The sequence below is a fragment of the Lissotriton vulgaris genome, chromosome 10 (assembly GCF_964263255.1).
Source record: "Lissotriton vulgaris chromosome 10, aLisVul1.2, whole genome shotgun sequence".
NCBI classification, from domain to species: domain Eukaryota; kingdom Metazoa; phylum Chordata; class Amphibia; order Caudata; family Salamandridae; genus Lissotriton; species Lissotriton vulgaris.
The window spans coordinates 1,130,492,435-1,130,514,106 of NC_141698.1; the positions used below are offsets into that span (position 1 = coordinate 1,130,492,435).

At 46.9% G+C, this 21,672-nt stretch overlaps 1 protein-coding gene across 2 annotated transcripts in view; it reads right to left on the reverse strand.

The window, feature by feature from the left end:
* VAMP7 (vesicle associated membrane protein 7) overlaps window positions 1–21,672 on the reverse strand; it is a 100,761-nt gene that overhangs the window by 20,648 nt on the left and 58,441 nt on the right. For both annotated transcript variants that reach the window (XM_086942218.1, XM_086942219.1), the window contains exons 4-7: window positions 10,954–11,091; window positions 10,249–10,339; window positions 10,062–10,129; window positions 1,225–1,317 (exon numbers count right to left, since the gene is read on the reverse strand). In XM_086942218.1, coding sequence (XP_086798344.1) covers window positions 1,225–1,317; window positions 10,062–10,129; window positions 10,249–10,339; window positions 10,954–11,091 — 390 coding nt within the window. The remainder of the gene's footprint in view (window positions 1–1,224; window positions 1,318–10,061; window positions 10,130–10,248; window positions 10,340–10,953; window positions 11,092–21,672) is intronic.

Here is a 21,672-nt window from a genome sequence, read left to right on the forward strand (position 1 = left end):
CAATGTTTTTTTTTTAATTTGGGAGAAACCGGAGGAGATGCCGTAGAAGGTTCCAATTTAGATTATTATGTTTAACGTTCCACTGCTTTTATAGTTGTACCATGGGACTTTCACTTCAACGACGGGGAATGATTCAAGCATGTAAATGTAAATCTATGAAAGATCCAATACTGGAGAAAAAGTAGTCATCTTTGGCAAAGACACCTCGCTCTTCGACTCCATCTCCTCAGAACCGCATCGCTCTTGGCAAAGAACTTAGGAATAGTAATCGACAACCAAGTCACCATGATCCACCAAGTGGATACAATCTCGGTCTCTTGCTTCCACACACAAGAATATATTCAAATTGCTCCCCACCAACACAAGCAGAACCATCACCCAAGCCCTCACCACAGGTAAATTGGAGTAGGGTAACGTACTCTGCTAGAATCAACACTCAACTGACCAGAAGACTCCAGACCATAACAAACTCAGCAGCCAGGCTCACCCTTAACCTCTCCCCAGAACTCATTTCAACCCGCACCTGTAAGCGCTCTACCTGCTCCCAATCCACAAACGAGTACACTTCAAACTCCTCATGCACACATACAAAGCCTTGCACAACCTTGGCCTCACATACTTCAACTACATAAACTTCCACAAACCTGCTAGACACCTCCGATCAGCTGCACTCTCGCACAACCCTCTGCATGTGCAGAACCAGATACTGTACATAGGAGCCTCCTCCTCACTTTTTGAATTAAGCAAGAATCTGAAGACCTGGCTCTTCGCCTAGCGCCGACCTTGGCTCAGTCCACACAGCTTCTGCTTCAGTAGCAGGATACTCTCCCGGGTGAGTTGTGCACTATACGAATACACATGGCTGTACTCCAACATGAAGTTGTGATCTCCGAGGGTTGCAACACTATGAGGAACGCTGGTGGCCAGAGAAGCCTTAGAATAGAACTAAGTTTAAACACTGGAAGCTGGAGCTCACCACAAAAGGAAGCTGTGTATGTGGAAGCACCAAGACGTTCACCCAGTTGCTGTATGGATACATCCTGTGGTGTGAATGGATACCAGCCTCACAACAGAACCTAAACATAAAATCTGCCGGCTCTACACACAGAAGTCTGATCCTTGCCCATTCAACCCAAGTTGGTCAGAAATGTGGAGAGTGGAACAAAGGAAGGCAGAAAACAGACTCCACACACACGTTGTGCACACTGGCTGCTGATCACTTACAATTGTTATCATGATGACGACGATTGTCAGCTTCATGTTCTTCATACACATTGCACGGGCCAGGCTCCGGCTGGTGGTTTTGAATGTGACAGACTAGGAGAAATAGACAACAATTAATAAAGAGTTTAGGGACAACAGGATATCAGTCTACACTAAGTTGGAATCACACTGGTCAACATGCAGGCTCCCTACAGATAAGAAGACATGGTTTCAACAGATTGTCTCAATTGCATCTTTTAATAGTAACTTGTCTTCCAACTTTGTTTTCCACAACCAGAAGAAAAACTGCACAGGACAAATTATTCTCACATTCAGACATTGTTTATATGTCCGTCATTTTGCGATCGATCCTTCACCTCACAGACCATTCACCTCTATTAAGTTCTGTTTGAACCACTGCCTTTTTGGAATGATGGGGGAAACCTACAAAGCCTTGGAAATAGCAACAGAAAATAAAGAATTAAAAAACGCTGGCATTATATCTCCCGATGTGGATGGCCTCCCCTGCCCCTTCTGAAAAACCCAACAACTTGGCGAAGAACTGTAGCATAGTATGTAGGAAGTGGGCCACTCTATTGATTTTTGTAAGCTGATCAAGCATGCCCACAAAGTTAGTGCCCAATTGTACAAGGAAAGCTCTAGTTTTAAAATAAGCACAGTAAGAAATTGGTTAAACGACAAATGTCTAAAAAAAAAAAGATGCAAGGTACAACTTGCTATCAAATTATTCATAAGCGCATCAGCTCTGCATCTAAAGAAAGTTACTTTGAGTCCTCTTTTCACCCTGGATAAAATAACCCAGACGCTCTTTAATATTAGACAATGACAAAGTCACTTTTTGCGGCAAAATCATCTCTGTACAACAATATTTTATTGGTGCAATTTCTAACTCTCAAATCAAGAATTCCCCAAACATCAAATTATATTTCAACCAAACTGCCTAAAGTCTGGGCAGGTAACCCCCTATTCTAAAAAAAAAAAACATGGCTAATCATAAGGACTTAAGCAATATCAGACCAATCCCCAACATTTCGACTCTGGCGAAACTCCTTGAGAAATGTGTCCATGTCCAACTATACATCCACATAGAACAATTCAGTCTATTAGATCAATTCCCATCCGGCTTCCGTCAGGGCCACAGTACAATCTTTCATTACACACAGAGTTGACGACGTGCTAACAGTGCCGGATCACATTTCATCTTGCCTTCTAATCCTCCTCAATCTCTTGTTAGCTTTAGATACGGTCAAAGATGACGGCTTACTAGATCTGCTGCAACGTAGGATGAGGCTATCAGGGTATTTTGATATTTTGATATTTATTGGGATTTGTATAGCGCAACTATCGCTCCGGAAGGAGCATCTTGGCGCTGAGCAAACAGAAGAACCAGCTTGGTGAAGCATGGATCAGATGGCTGCGAGAACCGATGAATCAGGCTGAGAGAATATCCAAGTCTTCAGGAGTTTCCTGAAAAGGCTTTCTGTGGGAGCGTGCCTAAGGTTGAAGGGGAGGCCGTTCCATGCCTTAGCCGCCAGGAATGAAAAAGTTTCCACCTTTCGTTTTTAGCTTGATTCTGGGTATAGTAACCAGATTAGCTCCTGATGACCTCAGGCAGCGCGATGGAGTATAGCGCAAAAAGCGCTTAGCTAGATAAAAAGGGCCTGTGTTCCTGGTGGCTTTGAAAACCGTGACAAGGAGTTTAAAGAGGATTCTTTTCTGAAGGGGCAGCCAATGGAGAGTGTTGAGGGCTGCAGAGGCCGAGGACCTTCTTGGGAGTTTAAGAACCAGCCTGGCCGCTGCGTGTTGGACGCTTTGCAGTTTCTTGAGGGTGGACTTCTTTATTCCTGCCAAGAGGCCATTACAGTAATCCAGCCGGGATAGGATCAGGGCCACAGCGACTGATTTCCTGGCTGAGATAGGAAGAAAGTCGAAGAATTTCTTCAGCTGTCTAATGAGATTAAAACAGCACCCTGCAGTGATGCGCACATGATCGTCAAAACTGAGGGACAAGTCGAATTGGACACCCAGATTGCGGGCTGAGGACACCGCACTCGGCGGGGCTTCAGAGTGTTGAGGCCACCAGTCTTTTGGAGAAAAGAGGTTGTCTTCGCCTAAGGGTATAATTTCAGTTTTGGCGCTATTGCACTTGAGATGGTTATTGTTGAGCCAAGAAAAGACTTGGGAGAGGCAATTCTGAAATCTGAGGGCAGCATCGGAGTGTTTTTTATCTATGGTGACGACAAGTTGGGTGTCGTCAGCATAAGATGTTACGAGGATGCCGTGGGATTCAATCAGTGTGAGCAGGGGGGCCATGTGGATATTAAAAAAGAGTGGACTAAGTATGGACCCCTGGGGCACACCTGAAGTAGTGGGTCTTTCGCCAGAGAGAAAGGGGCCTAGTGAAACTGTTTGTGATCTGTTGGATAGGAATGATGTTATCCATATTAATGCAGTACCCGTCACACCAATCTCGCGCATTCTGTTAATGAGAATGGCATGTGAGATGGTATCGAATGCTGCGGTTAAGTCGAGCAGGATGAGTACAGCATGTTTCCCCTCATCCTGCAAGAACTTAATGGTGTCCGATAGCTCAATCAATGCAGTTTCGGTGGAGTGGCCAGGGCGGAAACCTGATTGCTGTGGGTGCAGAATGTGATTGTTTTCCACAAAGGCTTTTAACTCCTCGTGTGCTAGCTGCTCTGTGATTTTGCCTAGTGCTGGAAGTAGGGAGATTGGGCGCATATTGGATAGATCTGTCGGGGATTTGTTTTGTTTTTTCATTAGAGGCTTAACAATGGCCTTCTTCCATTCAGCGGGGACAATGCCTGAGCTGAGGGATTGATTAACAATGGTATTGATTGGGGGGTTGACGGCCTCAATGAGATGGTGGAGGATACTCGGGGGACAGGAGTCCGTGGGGGCTCCCGATCTACAGGTCATGATGGCCTTCTGTGTTTGTAACAGAGAAACTGTTGAGAAATTACCCAAAGAGGGTGAATTAGTGTCGGCAGCTTGTAAGGGGATTGAGGGGGGGGGGGGGGGGGGGGGGGAATCCTTATGAATGTTATTGATTTTCTCGATGAAAAAAATCAGCAATTTGATCGCAAAGGGTTTGGGATAGAGGAATTTCCAGTGCAAGGGCCTTGGGGTGGGTGAACGACTTGACTATATTAAAAATGGTATGTTGTTTCTGTTTGGCTACTTCTATGGCTGTGGTAAAGAACTCCTTTTTAGCTTTTTTTATGTTGGAGAGGTATTGTTTCCTCTGCAGGATGTATAGGGTTCTGGAAGTATGATCGTAAGTTTTCCTCCACTCTCTTTCAAGGACCCTGCACATATGGTGGCTTTCGGTAAGGGCCTGGGTATACCAGGGGGCATTGGGCTTTCTTTTGCGGGGGACTGATTTTTGATTGATTGGGTTGGAGTTGGCCGAAACCAGTCTATCAATCCACATATGGAAGTTTTTTGAGTCTTGCGATACGTCTCTGACGATGGTGGGAGGGGGGGGCAAGGGGCTGGGGGTTCAACTTAATGCGCTCAGCCACTTTCTTCCAGTTGGTCGAGAAGGGGGTGGGGGAGCGCTTAGTGTTCGGTTGCGATAAAGGTTTTGCCTTGATAGAAAAAGGTATAAAACAGTGGTCAGTCCATATTTGTGGGATTGGGATTGGGAGAGATACAGGTAGAGTGATTGAATTTGTACAGATGCCATCTAGCGTGTGGCCAGCCCGGTGCGTAGGGGGAGTAACCAATTGAGAGAGGCCAAAAATATCAAGTGATTGTTGGAAATTTGAAGTGTGAGGGTCTACGCAGGATTCCAAATGAAGATTAAAATCACCGAGAAGAGTGAAGGTGGGATAGTGGTTCATAAGTGATCCAAGAGTTTCGTCAAGGGAATCCAAGAAAGGCGTTGCGTTTCCAGGGGGGCGATAGACGAGTCCTCCTGAAAAGGAGGTGGAGGAGTTGATTTGAATCACAAAGCCTATGCCCTCACAGTCCTTGAGCAAGGCCAGATCAAATGTGTGGCACATAAAGGATTTCTTAATGATGATAGCTAACCCTCCTCCCCTACCGCAGGGTCTATCCCGCCTATGGATGGTAAAGTCGAAAGGGAGGGCGGTTGCCAAGTCGGGGTTGGACGCGTCATTTAGCCAGGTTTCGGTGATGAAAAGGGCGTCTAGGTCGTGAGAAAGTATGAGGTCATGGATATCTTGTCCATGACATGCTAAAGATCTGGCGATGATGAGTCCGCAGTTGAAGGTGATAGGCTTGTGTGATGGTGGGTAGGGTGGGTGTGGAATATTGCGGTCACATAAGGGGTCCCACAGGGATTCTCGCTCTCATCTGCTCTCTAACTTGTTCATGGAGCCTTTAATTGAAATTCTGAATCTATCAAACCTCCACTATCACATGTATGCTGATGAGATGCAGCTGTATGTGAAAATCTCTTCCCTCGAAGATATTCAGTCTCCCACTAATGCTCTACAAAAAACCTCAAACTGCCTAACCTGCAACCCCCTCATACTAAAATGCTCTCAAAACAGATTTCCTCTTAATCGCCCCACACCGCAACAGTCACCCGACATCGAAGAATGGTGGAAGCAACTTACAGCTCTTAACTGCTTACCACAACTTATGGACTCCACAATATCACTGGGAATAATGCTTGACAACAACTTGAACATGCAGGAACAGCCATTAAAGGAGCAAACTACCATATGAAGAAAACCTTTCCTGCCCCTTCATGTCTTCAAGTAAACTGTTCAAGTGATTTCTAGGTTGGACTAAGTAAGTACAACCCTATGGGGCCTCCCTAGATATAAGTTGGCTCCACTAAGGGCCTCTTTGCTGCATGGCTCATCACAGGAGCTAAAAGAAACAACCACATCGCTCCCGATTTGAAATTTCTCAACTTGCTCCCATATGAGGTAAAGTTATAGTTAAAAAATTGCTTGCATGACCCATAAAGCCCTACACTTCAACACCCCGAGGTACCTTGCGCAAAAACTGGAGTTACCTTGTGGCTGCAGCACCTTATTGTAGAAACCACAGAAATTTTCCAATAAGAAAACCTACAACTGAGCTTTCTAGCGTATTGCCCTGAGAATTTGAAACTCCCTATCCCCTGAAATCAGACTGAAACCCTCGACTGACCTAGAACCCACGAACTCTACTCACCGGGCTCCAATGTGGCGCAATGTCTACACCTATGTTCATTACTCGCTGGTTACTTTCTTGTTTGTTGATCTTTCATCCTGGTCCTTGTGGTGGTCTCCTCCCTGACCTGAAGAATTAATACAACTTGTACCATTCTCAAATAGGTTGTTGTTTTGCTCAAACTGTTTCTCCTTTCCTGACCATTTGCAAGGCATTCTGAAACCCTCAAGGGTCATGTTCATGCCATATAAAACTTTATAAATAAATCAAATAAAAAAACTGAAGCCAGTTACACCTTTCAATAGGCACCTAAGACACTACATCCTTCAGCTCAAATTCTTGCAAAACATACATTAATAAATGTTAATCCAAACTTTGTCCTTGTTTGCACCATCTATCTGGAATATCTGAAAGAGAAGATCACACTTCTCCACTAGTTCCCTCAATTTAGGAATAACTTTAAAACTTTTATTCTGCTGATAATCTGATTGAAAAAGCATCAGGGCCAACTGAACTCCCACATTTCTCTCGACGTTCGGCCTGCAAGGTATTGCCACATACTATGCTCCACACTTCCTTCTTTCAGCTAAGAGAATGTTCACGGCCTCAACGTACATGTTATGAAGCTAGTATTCCAATTGATCAAACATTGTATCTGAGCCTTATCTATGGACTTCCACCCGTTGATACACTGATTTAGTGGCAAATAGCTCATTACAATTTAATTTAATGAATGTGGGGAAGGTGAAATATGGGTGGATTTTACATAATTGACAAATGCTAAAATATTGTCACTAGTATGGAATTTATGATGTTTCCAGCTGCTAACAGGACCAGCCCACTTTGCTGAGAGCACCCTGCACATGACACTTTGCTAGAAACAGGGACATTTGGATTCAGTCTTGTATCCCACTCAAATTTCATTTCTTGAACATAATTATTGAGTCTAACAACTAGTATCAGCAACCATGTAAAATGGATAATCTGTTGAGGCAAACCACCACAACAGTGAGTTAAGTCATACTGGCTATATAGGTCAAGGTAGGTCGGGCATGTAGAACTAAATATCAGCTTGCTGCACACACTGTACTGTACTACAAAACACTGCTAGAATTGGTTTGGCAATGCCGGGTAACGAGTTATCCTGAAGCCAAACTTCGATGGGAAAAATGGCGTCAGAATCAAAATCCGTGAGGAAATCAAAGATATCTAATTTGTGTCTGGGTAGGGAGCGTACATCAAAAAATACATTTTATAGGTCAGAAATTTAGTCAAATAATTTAACAATCTGCCCAAGAGGAGAGGGACATACAGGAGTAGACAAACTTATGTTATTTATAGATTGGGATGCATTATCACAAACACTGGTTTACTAAATGTTGTTGCATGTGGATCATTAGTCTTACCTTTAAGGTCAAGGAGTTCTTGGCGACTATATCTGATCGGAGGTAAGAGTTATCCGACCGAAGGAGGGTGGGGCTGGGCAGGATGGGGCTGGGTATGGTCCGGGCGCAGATGGGTTTGCCTATGGCACGCCAGAAGAGCGCCAGCTGCGCAGATGTGCCACAGCTCTGTTTTTAAAACCCTTCGTCCTGGCGAGGGGACGTGGTCCAGCAGAATAAAAGACTAGAATGCTACCTGCGCTAGTCACAAGACTACTCGTAAAAACGCAGAATAAAATAAGGGTCGAGAGGGCAATTAAAAAGCACTAACCGGATCCTGGCAGATCCTGTTTTTGAGATCAAGTTCCCTTGCCTCACACTACCTAGGAAGTAAAATTAACTAAAATAAATATCAAGAAATACAAAAACAAACATATAAGAAAGACTCTATGGAGTCAGAAAGCAAGGTCCGATGGGAGCCAGGCACCTTCCGAAATACAAGGAAAGAAAAAACAGAAGTGCTATAGGATTTGCACGAGTGCTGCTTGTCTACTTCCTAAAGTACATAACAAGTCATGGATGAATGCTTGAATTAATCTCAGCCACTGGCAATTACTCGAGCTCCGCCCCAGTCCATCGTTACTTTGCATATAAGGTCACCTCAGTTTGGACCCAGCTACAGGCAAATCAGTCTTGCCCCTGATCCATTAACAGTCTAGGACCAGCTTCATCCTGATTAGGGCTCATCTGCCAGGTATGGCTTGGTTCCAGTCATTCAGAGTGCAGGGGAACAACGTATGGGGATGTTTTGCTGCTGGGCCCTCAACTGTTATTTTTCAGTGGGATGTTATCTATTTTTTCTAAATTAATTTTTTAAGGGAATTTTGCCTCAGATATATTATGATTGATCGTCATTTCCTTTTTTAAATACCAAGTCCATATTTTCCAGATTGGTCATATTTCCACCCATGACAAAGTTGCATTTCTAACCCATTTACTATTTTGACAGCTTTCAGGCAATCTGCAACAAAAGAGAGCCAAGGGACACGACCAGATCTGTTTGCGAGTCACTGAACTGGAGCGCTGTGGATACCCAGAAAATGTGCATTCATCCTAGGGCTTCCCGTCCAACTCAATATGGCCGACAACTTCCGGACTCCGTTTTTGAGAAGGATTCAGATGTTCTGATTCGTTAAAGTATATATATATATATATATATAACAACTAATTAGCATACAGAATGGTCCATAATCTTTCTACAAATGTCAATGTGTCTATTTGACACAACGCAGAATGCAACACAAAATCATCCATGCTCAGCAACAAGCACATTAATCAGTAACCTGAACATATTTTGTGTAGTTTATCAATGTCATTTGTATAATAATTTTTTTTTTAATTTAAAAGAGGAGCTGGCCCTGAAGGGCAGATGTTTCAGACAGTGATTAATGACATGCCAGAGGATTCACTTTGAGATCTTTTTGATGGTGCTCATGACTCATGTCACTGCCCGAGACGTCTGAGATGGCTTCCGGCGAGTCCCCTGTACATCAAGGAAAAACCCCTCGAAGATTACAAACAACGTTGAGGTCTCCAATGTCCTCCATTATTAATCCCCCAACTATCCACAGCACTCTTCAACACTCCCTGAAAGACCTCAACATAAAGCACTCTCTGCCATCACACATTTAAGGATATTTTAAATCACCCAGGAGTTCTGTGGCCCTAGAGAGAGAGGCCAACGGCAGAGTGCTTAGGAGTACAAAGTACTCTAATGTGACTTGCAATATCCTTTTAAAGTAAAATATACAGCCACACAGACACAATCACCCTCACCATAAAAAATGCAGTTTCTGCCTCTACTGAAAGATGTCTCTGTGGAGGTCTGTAATATTAATAATGGTGCCAAGTCTTTACTTTGGAGAGAAAAAAATCAAACACGCCAATCTGCACCTTGAAATGTCTTGCAAAAATATATGGTGAGGTTAGTCTCCTTCAAAATATGCTGTAATCTACAGATTAAATCCCTTGATTCTTATAATGAACCCCAGCAGTGCAATGAATAGACACACCACCATACATGTTTTCAGATCAGCCAATGAACAGGACTTTCTAAGGAAACACATTCAGAAAATAAGCTTCAAAGCTACACTTATGCATATAACCGTCTACACCCCAAAAGGTACCCCTGGAGTTACCAACAATCCGTACATGTGTATATCCCGACACGTCAGAGCCAGTGAGAGGCACTGCAACACCACTCCGCAGTAATAAGATATTCACAAACTTGCTCATACTTACCGAATCAACAAGGTTTTCAGTCTTATCTATCAACAGCTCCAACCGTTCTCCTCTCTGCGCAACAAGGTCTGAAGGGGACACAAGGAGGTCGTGCAAGTCAGCAATAATACCTCTGCGGAGTACACAATCAGTCCAGAGATACCCAGAGGAGCAGTGACGTATTGAATCGGTGCAGTGTAGGGCTTACCTATATTGCGCACCATGATGCCTTTCAGCTCATCCACCTGGGCCTGGGTTTCCACTATGCGGTCGGGTTCTTTGCTCTGAGAGTGGTGTTTCTAGTCAAAGAAACAGCAGCATTAAACATGCTGAGCTGGCAGAGTTTACAAGGACATGCTATAACAAACATATTTCATTGAGGCACCCCGCACCGGGATGGAGCGAAAGCTGAACATTCAGCAGGCCTATCAGAGGGGTTCAGCTTATACCTGCGACTATCGCACAAGTCTCTGCACCACTGCTAGTATCAGAATAGTTCTTATTCTTTGGGCCACCAGTCAGGTTCAACAGTTTCTTACTTCCTAAAGGTAACAATTTCTGTGTTTTCTAGTATACCCTCAGTCTGGATATATGAAGGAAAACTGGCATAGTGTGGGAAATCGGATATAAAGTTCTGAGCCACCTGGCAATTACTATTTCTTGTGTGACCCTCCGGGTCCCACTGGTAGTCCTTGGTGAAAGCCCCCCCCGCCCGATTCACTCCTCCCCTAGAGAAACCCATACCCCTAGTATCAGTACATCTGAAGGGAGGGCAGAGCGAGGCTCCAAATTTTGCACTCCGAGAGCTGTGGGACCCTCTGATCTAACTCTGGGAGACGCAGCAGATGCACGCAGCATAGATTTCAGGGAGTCTGTCACTTAACACACCCAAATGTAAGAGAAAGTAAATTACCAGCTGTGCTGCCAGTACACTGGAGAACTCGCTGTTCATGGCATAGGGAAGGGCTGTCTGAGCTCGCGAGCCATACGTGGTCTGGAATCTTTTCTTTACTTCATTCAGAAAACTGAAAGCTTTCGAGCGCTCAAAATCCTAGAAAGATAAACCACATAGAAATCTTCAGCAACAGAATATACGAAATGATGCTCGACAGGAGGCCACCGGGTATCACGCTGAGCAACGATTCCCCACCAACTGCAATGAACCCTCCAGGATCTCTGCACTAATTCATGGGACTACCAGTAAATCCCATGTCAGGACCGAGGCGATGATTATGCATCAACTTTCTTAGTGACATTTACTCAGTGGGAGTACCGAAGATCCCTTCTCTGAAAACATTTCCTAAGAACTGTGTCCCTTGCTCACTTTGCCACTGAATACAAGCTAGCCTGGCTGATGAGGGGTGAACCCCTGAAACCCACCCCAGGAGCAGGTTCAAGACTGATTAACATATGGCTGAACCCAGATCTCTTGATGGGGGGGGGGGGGGGGGGGGGGTGAGTGGTTGTAAAGTTTCAGCATTACATCCATCATCTTGTTGTAAATCATTATATAAATGACCAAAAGAGAAAGAAAAATCTGAATATTTTTCAAATGCTTACAAAAAAATGGCCATGTTGTACATAGATTCTTACAGTGAAATATAAGAATGCAACCAAAGTTTTGGTTACTTGCAATTTCCCAAATCAACCAGTTACGTTAAAGCTATTAGTAGAGTGCACATATACAAGTTGGTTTTTAGGCACTATATGTAGGAGTAGCCAGAGTCCTGGCGAGTTATTCATATGCCTGAGTGAACAGCAATGTCTTAGGGAGTCTCCTGAATCTCGGGAGATCTGTACAGGATCTGATATCAAGGAGTAGGCGATCCAGAAGTGGGGGACTAGCACCGCAAATCTGCAGCCGCTAGGCTGCTTCCATTTGTAGGACAGTGGGACCAGAAGGTTCATGTGAGCTAAACGCAAATTGCAGGTGGATAATATGGAGACACATTTTTGGCAAATGCCATGCAAGAATTTCAAAATGAGGCACACTATTTTGAAGGCACAGCGTTGTGATATGGGAAGCCAATGTAGCTTCCTCATAAGAGGGGAGGCATGTGAAAAACAAGCATTTGCAATGCAATAGGTCTCGCATTAGGAAAGTTTGAGCTATTGGTATTGTAAATGACACATTTTTTATTTGTGTGTTAGTTTTGAAAATAGCGAAATTAATAGCTGTCATTTACAATGTCAATAGTTATACCTTTCGCAAATGTGACACCTATAGCATTTGTAATGCAATATGTGTTGTATTTACGTGCCTTAGATGTATTGATATTACAAATAACAGTGGCTTTTAATTTTTTTAAATAATTAATGCTTAAATAAAAGGTATTGTAATTTATAATGGCAATAGCTTAAACTTTTATAAATAACTTTTGTTAAGATTATGTTCAGTGTATTTTATGGTGACGAAAATCCAAGAACAAAAGTGAATATTTCACATCTTTTTGTGACATTTGTAATAAAGCTTGAAACATTGAGAGAACATATTTGAACCAGTTGTTGAATGGTTGCACAGATTGATGCTGTAATAGCGTTCAGTGATGCTGTGGTGGCGACGAGTGATGCTGTGGCGTTCAGTGATGCTGTGGCGTTCAGTGATGTTGTGGTGGCGACGAGTGATGCTGTGGAGTTCAGTGATGCTGTGGAGTTCAGTGATGCTGTGGAGGCCCCGAGTGATGCTGTGGAGGCCCCGAGTGATGCTGTGGAGGCCCCGAGTGATGCTGTGGAGGCCCGAGTGATGCTGTGGAGGCCCCGAGTGATGCTGTGGAGGCCCCGAGTGATGCTGTGGAGGCCCCGAGTGATGCTGTGGAGGCCCCGAGTGATGCTGTGGAGGCCCCGAGTGATGCTGTGGAGGCCCCGAGTGATGCTGTGGAGGCCCCGAGTGATGCTGTGGAGGCCCCGAGTGATGCTGTGGAGGCCCCGAGTGATGCTGTGGAGGCCCCGAGTGATGCTGTGGAGGCCCCGAGTGATGCTGTGGAGGCCCCGAGTGATGCTGTGGAGGCCCCGAGTGATGCTGTGGAGGCCCCGAGTGATGCTGTGGAGGCCCCGAGTGATGCTGTGGAGGCCCCGAGTGATGCTGTGGTGGCCCCGAGTGATGCTGTGGTGGCCCCGAGTGATGCTGTGGTGGCCCCGAGTGATGCTGTGGTGGCCCCGAGTGATGCTGTGGTGGCCCCGAGTGATGCTGTGGTGGCCCCGAGTGATGCTGTGGTGGCCCCGAGTGATGCTGTGGTGGCCCCGAGTGATGCTGTGGTGGCCCGAGTGATGCTGTGGTGGCGCATAATAATGCTGTGGTGGCGCATAATAATGCTGTGGTGGCGCATAATAATGCTGTGGTGGCGCATAATAATGCTGTGGTGGCGCATAATAATGCTGTGGGTGTTCCAGAGTGATGCTGGGGTGGCGCTGAGTGATGCTGGGGTGGCGCTGAGTGATGCTGGGGTGGCGCTGAGTGATGCTGGGGTGGCGCTGAGTGATGCTGGGGTGGCGCCGAGTGATGCTGGGGTGGCGCCGAGTGATGCTGGGGTGGCGCCGAGTGATGCTGGGGTGGCGCCGAGTGATGCTGGGGTGGCGCCGAGTGATGCTGGGGTGGAGTGATGCTGGGGTGGCGCAGAGTGATGCTGGGGTGGAGTGATGCTGGGGTGGCGCAGAGTGATGCTGGGGTGGCGCCGAGTGATGCTGGGGTGGCGCCGAGTGATGCTGGGGTGGCGCCGAGTGATGCTGGGGTGGCGCCGAGTGATGCTGGGGTGGCGCCGAGTGATGCTGGGGTGGCGCCGAGTGATGCTGGGGCGGCGCCGAGTGATGCTGGGGCGGCGCAGAGTGATGCTGGGGCGGCGCAGAGTGATGCTGGGGCGGCGCAGAGTGATGCTGGGGCGGCGCAGAGTGATGCTGGGGCGGCGCCGAGTGATGCTGGGGCGGCGCCGAGTGATGCTGGGGTGGCGCCGAGTGATGCTGGGGTGGCGCCGAGTGATGCTGGGGTGGCGCCGAGTGATGCTGGGGTGGCGCCGAGTGATGCTGGGGTGGCGCAGAGTGATGCTGGGGTGGCGCCGAGTGATGCTGGGGTGGCGCCGAGTGATGCTGGGGCGGCGCCGAGTGATGCTGGGGCGGCGCCGAGTGATGCTGGGGCGGCGCAGAGTGATGCTGGGGCGGCGCAGAGTGATGCTGGGGCGGCGCAGAGTGATGCTGGGGCGGCGCAGAGTGATGCTGGGGCGGCGCCGAGTGATGCTGGGGCGGCGCCGAGTGATGCTGGGCGGTGCCGAGGGATGCTGGAGCGGCTCCGAGGGATGCTGGGGTGGCGCCGAGTGAGAATGTGGTGGCGCCGAGTGAGAATGTGGTGGCGCCGAGTGAGAATGTGGTGGCGCCGAGTGAGAATGTGGTGGTGCCGAGTGAGAATGTGGTGGTGCCGAGTGAGAATGTGGTGGTGCCGAGTGAGAATGTGGTGGTGCCGAGTGAGAATGTGGTGGTGCCGAGTGAGAATGTGGTGGTGCCGAGTGAGAATGTGGTGGTGCCGAGTGAGAATGTGGTGGTGCCGAGTGAGAATGTGGTGGTGCCGAGTGAGAATGTGGTGGTGCCGAGTGAGAATGTGGTGGTGCCGAGTGAGAATGTGGTGGTGCCGAGTGAGAATGTGGTGGCGCCGAGTGATAATGTGGTGGCGCTGAGTGATAATGTGGTGGCGCTGAGTGATAATGTGGTGGCGCTGAGTGATAATGTGGTGGTGCTGAGTGATAATGTGGTGGTGCTGAGTGATAATGTGGTGGTGCTGAGTGATAATGTGGTGGTGCCGAGTGATGCTGTGGTGGTGCCGAGTGATGCTATGGTGGTGCCGAGTGATGCTGTGGTGGTGCTGAGTGATGCTGTGGTGGTGCTGAGTGATGCTGTGGTGGTGCTGAGTGATGCTGTGGTGGTGCTGAGTGATGCTGTGGTGGTGCTGAGTGGTGCTGTGGTGGTGATGTTGTGGTACGGAGTGATGCTGTGGTGAGGCTGTGGTTGTGCTGTGGTGGTGCTGAGTGGCGCTGTGGTGGTGCTGAGCGATAATGTGGTGGTGCTGAGTGGCGCTGTGGTGATGCTGAGCGATAATGTGGTGGTGCGGAGTGATGCTGTGGTAGTGCGGAGCGATGCTGTGGTGGTGCGGAGTGATGCTGTGGTGGTGCGGAGTGATGCTGTGGTGGTGCGGAGTGATGCTGTGGTGGTGCAGAGTGATGCTGTGGTGGTGCAGAGTGATGCTGTGGTGGTGCAGAGTGATGCTGTGGTGGTGCAGAGTGATGCTGTGGTGGTGCAGAGTGATGCTGTGGTGGTGCGGAGTGATGCTGTGGTGGTGCGGAGTGATGCTGTGGTGGTGCCGAGTGATAATGTGGTGGTGCTGAGTGATAATGTGGTGGTGCTGAGTGATAATGTGGTGGTGCTGAGTGAAAATGTGGTGGTGCTGAGTGATAATGTGGTGGTGCTGAGTGATAATGTGGTGGTGCTGAGTGATAATGTGGTGGTGCTGAGTGATAATGTGGTGGTGCTGAGTAATAATGTGGTGGTGCTGAGTGATAATGTGGTGGTGCTGAGTGATAATGTGGTGGTGCTGAGTGATAATGTGGTGGTGCTGAGTGATAATGTGGTGGTGCTGAGTGATAATGTGGTGGTGCTGAGTGATAATGTGGTGGTGCTGAGTGATGCTGTGGTGGCGCTGAGTGATGCTGGGGTGACGCTGAGTGATGCGGTGGTGCTGTGGTGGTGATGAGTGGCACTGGGGTAGCGCTGAGTGATGATGTGGTGATGCTGAGTGGCGCTGTGGTGGTGCTGAGTGATGCTGGGGTACTGCAATATCCAGTGCCACTTTTTATATCACTTTGTGCTACACTGTACTTGGCTGCAAATTAAATGGGAAAGAGTTTGTTCGTTTCCTTACCTACTCAAAAGGCAGTTTATTCAGAAAATGCAAATTTTGGAATAAAAAGCATAGATCCGAAGTCCAGACAACTCAAAATGAGAGCCTTGTAAGAGAAGTAGTACAGAGGCAAAGGGATGTTTTTATTGTAACTAAAGTTGCAAACCTGAAAAGCAAATTTAATAAATGCAATAAAAGCACATTCATTCCTAAAATGACTACTGTGCAGCATATTTAGAACAATGTGAAACGAGTGATAAGAAAAAAAACAACCAGGTAGGGATGAAAGCAGTAGCCTTACCAGAAGTATGTCTCAGAAAGACAGCACAAAAACTCTTTTTGTACATACGCCGATTTTACTTTCTTAATTAGTTATAATGACGAGCATTCGCCTAAAGCACAATTCGTTGGCCCTGGGACAAGATCTATTGTGTTTTTGCAGAGAAATAAAGATTTAAAGGGCTTGAACATTGGCCTAGATTGTCGCAACTATTGCTGAATATCACACTCACTGGGCAACTTAACGAGGCCCCGCCTAAGGGAAAAAAAACACTTTCACACCGGCCCATTGTATCTCAGGTGTAAATATAGCATACACCCAAATTGAGGAAAATTATACAATAACAGAGTTACTTGATGAATAAAAGTCGCAAACCTTTTATTTTTTATTTTTATTTATTTATTTTAATTTTATTTTTAGCTGTTTTAAAACGCGCTCTGTTACTACCAGAGTATCCTGGCGCGAAAGAGGGGAAACAGCAGGTGGCCAAAAGAAAATAGAGGATTCTAAAAAAGTCTAGTAAGCAGATCTGAAAAGATGCGTCTTCAGTGCCTTCTTAAAAGGAACAAAATTCTGGATCAATCTCAAAGATAAAGGCAAAGTGTTCCAGGTCGAAGCCGCGAGAACGGCAATTGACTTGCCTCCAAGGCGCCCTCGTCGAAAACGGGGTACACTCAGAAAATTACAGTCAGCCGAGTGGGGGTGTAGCGACGGAATCTTTTTTTCAGATAGGAAGGCCCAAGATTATTGACTGCTTTAAATGCTAGTGTTAGGATTTTAAAGGTAATCCTTTGAGCCACCGGCAGCCAATGAAGTTCCTTCAAATGGATACGTACACTCTCTCTACTAGGCACGTTGCACAGAAGTCTCGCCGTCGCAATTTGGATGATCTGTAATCTTGCGACTAGAAAGGCTGGCGTTCCACTAAGAAGAGAGTTGGCATAATCGAGCCGAGATAATATTAAAGCCCTCGCAACCGCATGTACTGTGTTACTGCATATTTATTGCTTATACGCTATGTTAGCGGCCGGCCCGGTTGGGTTGTAGGCGACATGCTGTGTACTAATCTGTGAAGACTCAATAAAGGTTTTCAAAAAAAAAAAAAAAAAAAAAAAAAAGCCCTCGCAACCGACTCTCTTGCTGGAGAAGGAAGATATGGAAAGAACTTTCTCATAGCCTTGAGAGATCCGAAGCACAGCCCTGTGAGTTTTTTTATGTGTGCCTCAAACCTCAGATCCTCCCCAAACCATACACCCAAGTTCTTTGCAGGGATGGTAACTGAACTTGGTTGGGGAAAATCAGAAGGCCATAAGAGTTCTCTAAAATTGGGCGGAAATTGGCCATACAACAATATTTCAGTTTTGTCTTTGTTGCATTTTAGCTGTGCCATAGCTAACCAGTTAAAAACCGCAGAAAGACAAGAACAAATGACCTCAGTGTTGAGTGCTTCATCAGGCAATGTAAATAAGAGTTGCGTATCATCTGCATACGCTATCATTTTGGCCCCCATTTGTTCGGCCAGCACAATGAGTGGAGTAAGGTACACATTAAAAAGCAAAGGACTTAATGTGGACCCCTGGGAAACCCCAGTAGTAAGAGGTTTGGCCGAGGAAGAAAAAGGTGGGATCCAAACCTGCTGGGACCTATCGGACAAAAAAGATTTCACCCATTCTAGTGCTGAGCCCAGCACACCAATCTCAGCCAATCGAGACAGGAGGAGTGAGTGCGGGACAGTGTCGAACGCGACAGAGAGGTCCAATAAAATTAGAGCCGCTCTGCAGCCACTGTCCAAACACTCTCTAATTGCCTCTGTGATCTCCACCAAGGCCGACTCCGTGCTATGAGCTGCACGAAAGCCGGACTGAGCAGGGTGGAGAGCCTCCGATGAGTCCACAAAGGCATTCAGCTGACAGAAGGCAAGTTTCTCTCCAATTTTTGCCATGGCTGGAAGCAGAGATATGGGTCTATAGTTGCCTGGCACAGCAGGATCGGCGCCCGTTTTCTTCAACAAAGGAAGAAGCTTTGCCTGTTTCCATTCCTCTGGAACCTTGGATGTTTTAAAGGATAGACCCATTATTTGTGACACCTCTAATGCCACTGATTCTGCCACTTCAGCCAACACCCGGGCCGGGCAAATATCACCGGGGGCACCGGATCTCAAAGATTTAATTGCAAACAAGGTGTCTTCTACTGAGGGGGGGGGGTAAATCTCTTCATAGTGTAAATAGGCGGTACTATAGAGCTAACATTATCAGCAAGCTTGCTCTCCCCACTGACTGCTCTAAGACTCTGCTGTATTTTAGCAATTTTTGTTAGAAAAAAAGAGGAAAGGTTCTCACACCATTCAGTAGAGGGTTTCACCGCTATTTGTTCGGCACAAGGGGAGAGAAAGCTCTTAACTATGGAAAAAATTTCCCGACTGTTATTATTAGCTTTCTCAATTCTTCTGGCAAAGTATTCAGATTTAGCCAGTTTAATACTTGCATAGTAATCCCGTTGTGCCGAGCGGTAAGCTACCTTGGCTTGTGGGCAATAGACCACCCTCCATGCTCGCTCCAATTTCTTACAAGCAAGTTTAAGAATGCGTAATTGGGGCGAATACCAGGGTTGCGAGGGAGTCATCCTATCTCTACCCGATTTCGACCCTTTCGATGAGGCGGAAATCCCTGCTCTCAGCCAACCATCAAAAACTTGAAGTGCCGGATCCAATTCCCCTCCCAGGATGGGTCTATTTTGATCTAGCCAGGTAATAAAATGACCTACATTAATCTTGGGGGGGGAACGTATTCTTGCAAGACTTGGGTATATCCTTCCTGGTCGACCAAGTAAATCTAATCAGCCGTAAATGAAATATGGACTTGTAAATCACAAATCAGTTCAGCAGGATCGGAGAGCGGGTGACACGGATCACAAAAGGCGCGTGCAAATCGGAGCCAAGAAAGGGAAGTCTTTTTTAGTTCTTATATTTTTGGCGACGCTACGCCTTTAAATAGACGTTGTAAATACCTCTACCATCTCTTGATTCACGACCTGCCATACCAAAGGCTCCGGAATGCTGTCTTTTCAGAATTAAACAGCAATCTTGATGGCGCAAAGCTAGTTTGTGGTTTGTAAACTACAGACAAGCTTCCCCCAGACACAAGCCACTGGTATGCACAAGCTGCATTCATGTGCAAATGGCTTCACAGGAACATTTTGCACTAGCACTGAGAGTGTGTGTGAGGGGCGGGGCTGTGGGGGGTGGATGCATGTTTGCAATATCCTAGAATGAGAAATGTGGGTTCTGGAGTGGTGTGAAACACTGCTATAGTGACTAAATGTGTGTGAATGGAAGCCTGCAGTGGGACAATAAAGCCAATCTCGCCTCCTTATAAAGATCGTTATCACAGGTAGCAGATGCTAATGTGGCTTCCATGCAAATGCACATATGGTTGCTTTGAAACTCACAAATCTGAAAGTTTTTCCCGGAGGTAGAAAGGCTCAATAAACTTTTTTGTTTTTTGCTAAGCACTGGTGCCCTATGCGGTCTAAAATATACTGAGGACATTGTGAAAGCCATGTCAAAAGTAGAAAGCACCCTTGAAATAAGCTTCAGTGTGGAGCCTGCAGATCGTAGACCTGGTGACTTGAAAAAGCAAGCAATGTTTTTAAAAAGTAAGATTTTGAGCAGCGGGAGGTCATTTGTGAGCGGGGCTGGGCCAGTTAGGTAGGTGGACGTCCCGGAGTAAAATAAGTTTTATCCCGGGGCCTGGCCCATGAGATTGTGAGCAGGAGGGAGGCGGAAGGGGAGCGAAAGGATGCAGGAGGGGAGACAGAGACAGGGGAGGTGTGTGCATCTGTAAATGGCCTCAGGGCTGGGACAGGGTCAGTTAGGTAGGTGGTTTTAAATGCCTGGAGAGAGCACGGAACATATAACACCTGTCAGTTGCTTTCCATTTGGGGTGGCTTCTGCTGTGCAGAGTTTTGCAGCCAGAGGTTTGTTTGTTTTGTGGGCAAAAAGCTTAAAAGTGCTCAACAAAATAGACGCTCATCTGTAAAAGGCCTTCAGGCTGGGGCTGTGTCAGTTACTTAGGTGCACATTCCGGAGTAAAGTAAATATCGCATGTGCCTGGGCCATGAGATTGTGAACAGGAGGGAGGTGGAAGGAGAGCGAGGGAGGCGGGAGGGGTGCTGGGACAGCCAGCGTCCGTCACTTCTAATTTGGGGTGGCTTCTGCTGTGCAGAGTTTTGCTGCCTGATGTTTGTTTGTTTTGTGTGCAAAAAACATAAAAGTGTTCAAAATAATGGACGCTCATCTGTAAAGGTCCTTCAGGCTGGGGCTGTGTCAGTTAGTTAGGTGAACGTCGCGGAGTGAAGTAAATATTATCGCAGTGTCTGGGCCATGAGATTCTTAGCAGGAGGGAGGCGGGAGTAGAGAGGAGGGGGGAGGAGAAATGCGAGACACGGCCTGGAGGCCATGAAAAGTGTGAAGCAGGGGGCGGGGGAGCGGATCCCTTTGAAGTGAAGCTCTCGGAGGCAGGCGGCTCGGGGAGCAAATGGTAAGCGCGTGCACGAGCACATGCACTCTATGAAATCCACGATGGTTTCAGACCTTGGTTTAGCCTCTATACTCCCGTCCTATTATCGCTTGCGCGATTAATAGGATAAGACCTAATGATGAAAAATCAGTCTTGCTGCCTGGTTCTGCACAAGTTGCTGTCTTTAGACTAGATGCAGTGGCAGGCTGAAGTACAGTGAGAGTTAGTGTAGGCTATGTGAGAAATGACCAGAGCTAGAACTGCCTGCACCAATGCTTCCCTAGTAAGTAGTCTAATGATTTTCCGCAACTGAAAGAAACACGTAGAGACTACTTTTCCTATCTGGGACTTCATGGATAGGCCGCAGTTGATTGTGACCCAGAGGCTCTTAGCTGAGGAGGATGGGGCTGGGGGAGAGCTCAGCTCAGCTCCACGGGTTTCGAGCCCCTCCTATCAGGATCAGCTCGGTTTTGTCTGGGTTTAACGGTAAATGGTTGCTGTTCATCCAGCTGTGGATGTGCAGCATGGTGGCGTGAAATTCAGACATAGAATCTGACGTGTTGTGGATGGTAAACATTTGTTGCAGGTCATCTGCATAATTGAATGGGCTCACATTTCTTTCTCTAAAGGACAGGATCAGAGGGAGCAGATTCAGGTTGAACAGGTGCGAGGATTATGAAGATCACTCTGGTACTCTGCACATTGACTTCAAGTTAGGCGCAGTAAAGTGGGAGAGGTGAACAGACTGGGAGCGGTCCTCCAGGAAGGACGTAATCCAGCTGAGAACCGAACTTTGGAGTCCTGCGTCCCTGTCGCGGTCCACTAAAATGCTGTGGTCGACCGTGTCAAATGCCGCTGATAAATCCAGTAGCACCAGAGCCTGTGGGGTGCGCTTGTCGACATCCTTCCGAAATTTGTCCAACACAGTCAGTATTACTGTCTCAGTTGAATGAGAAG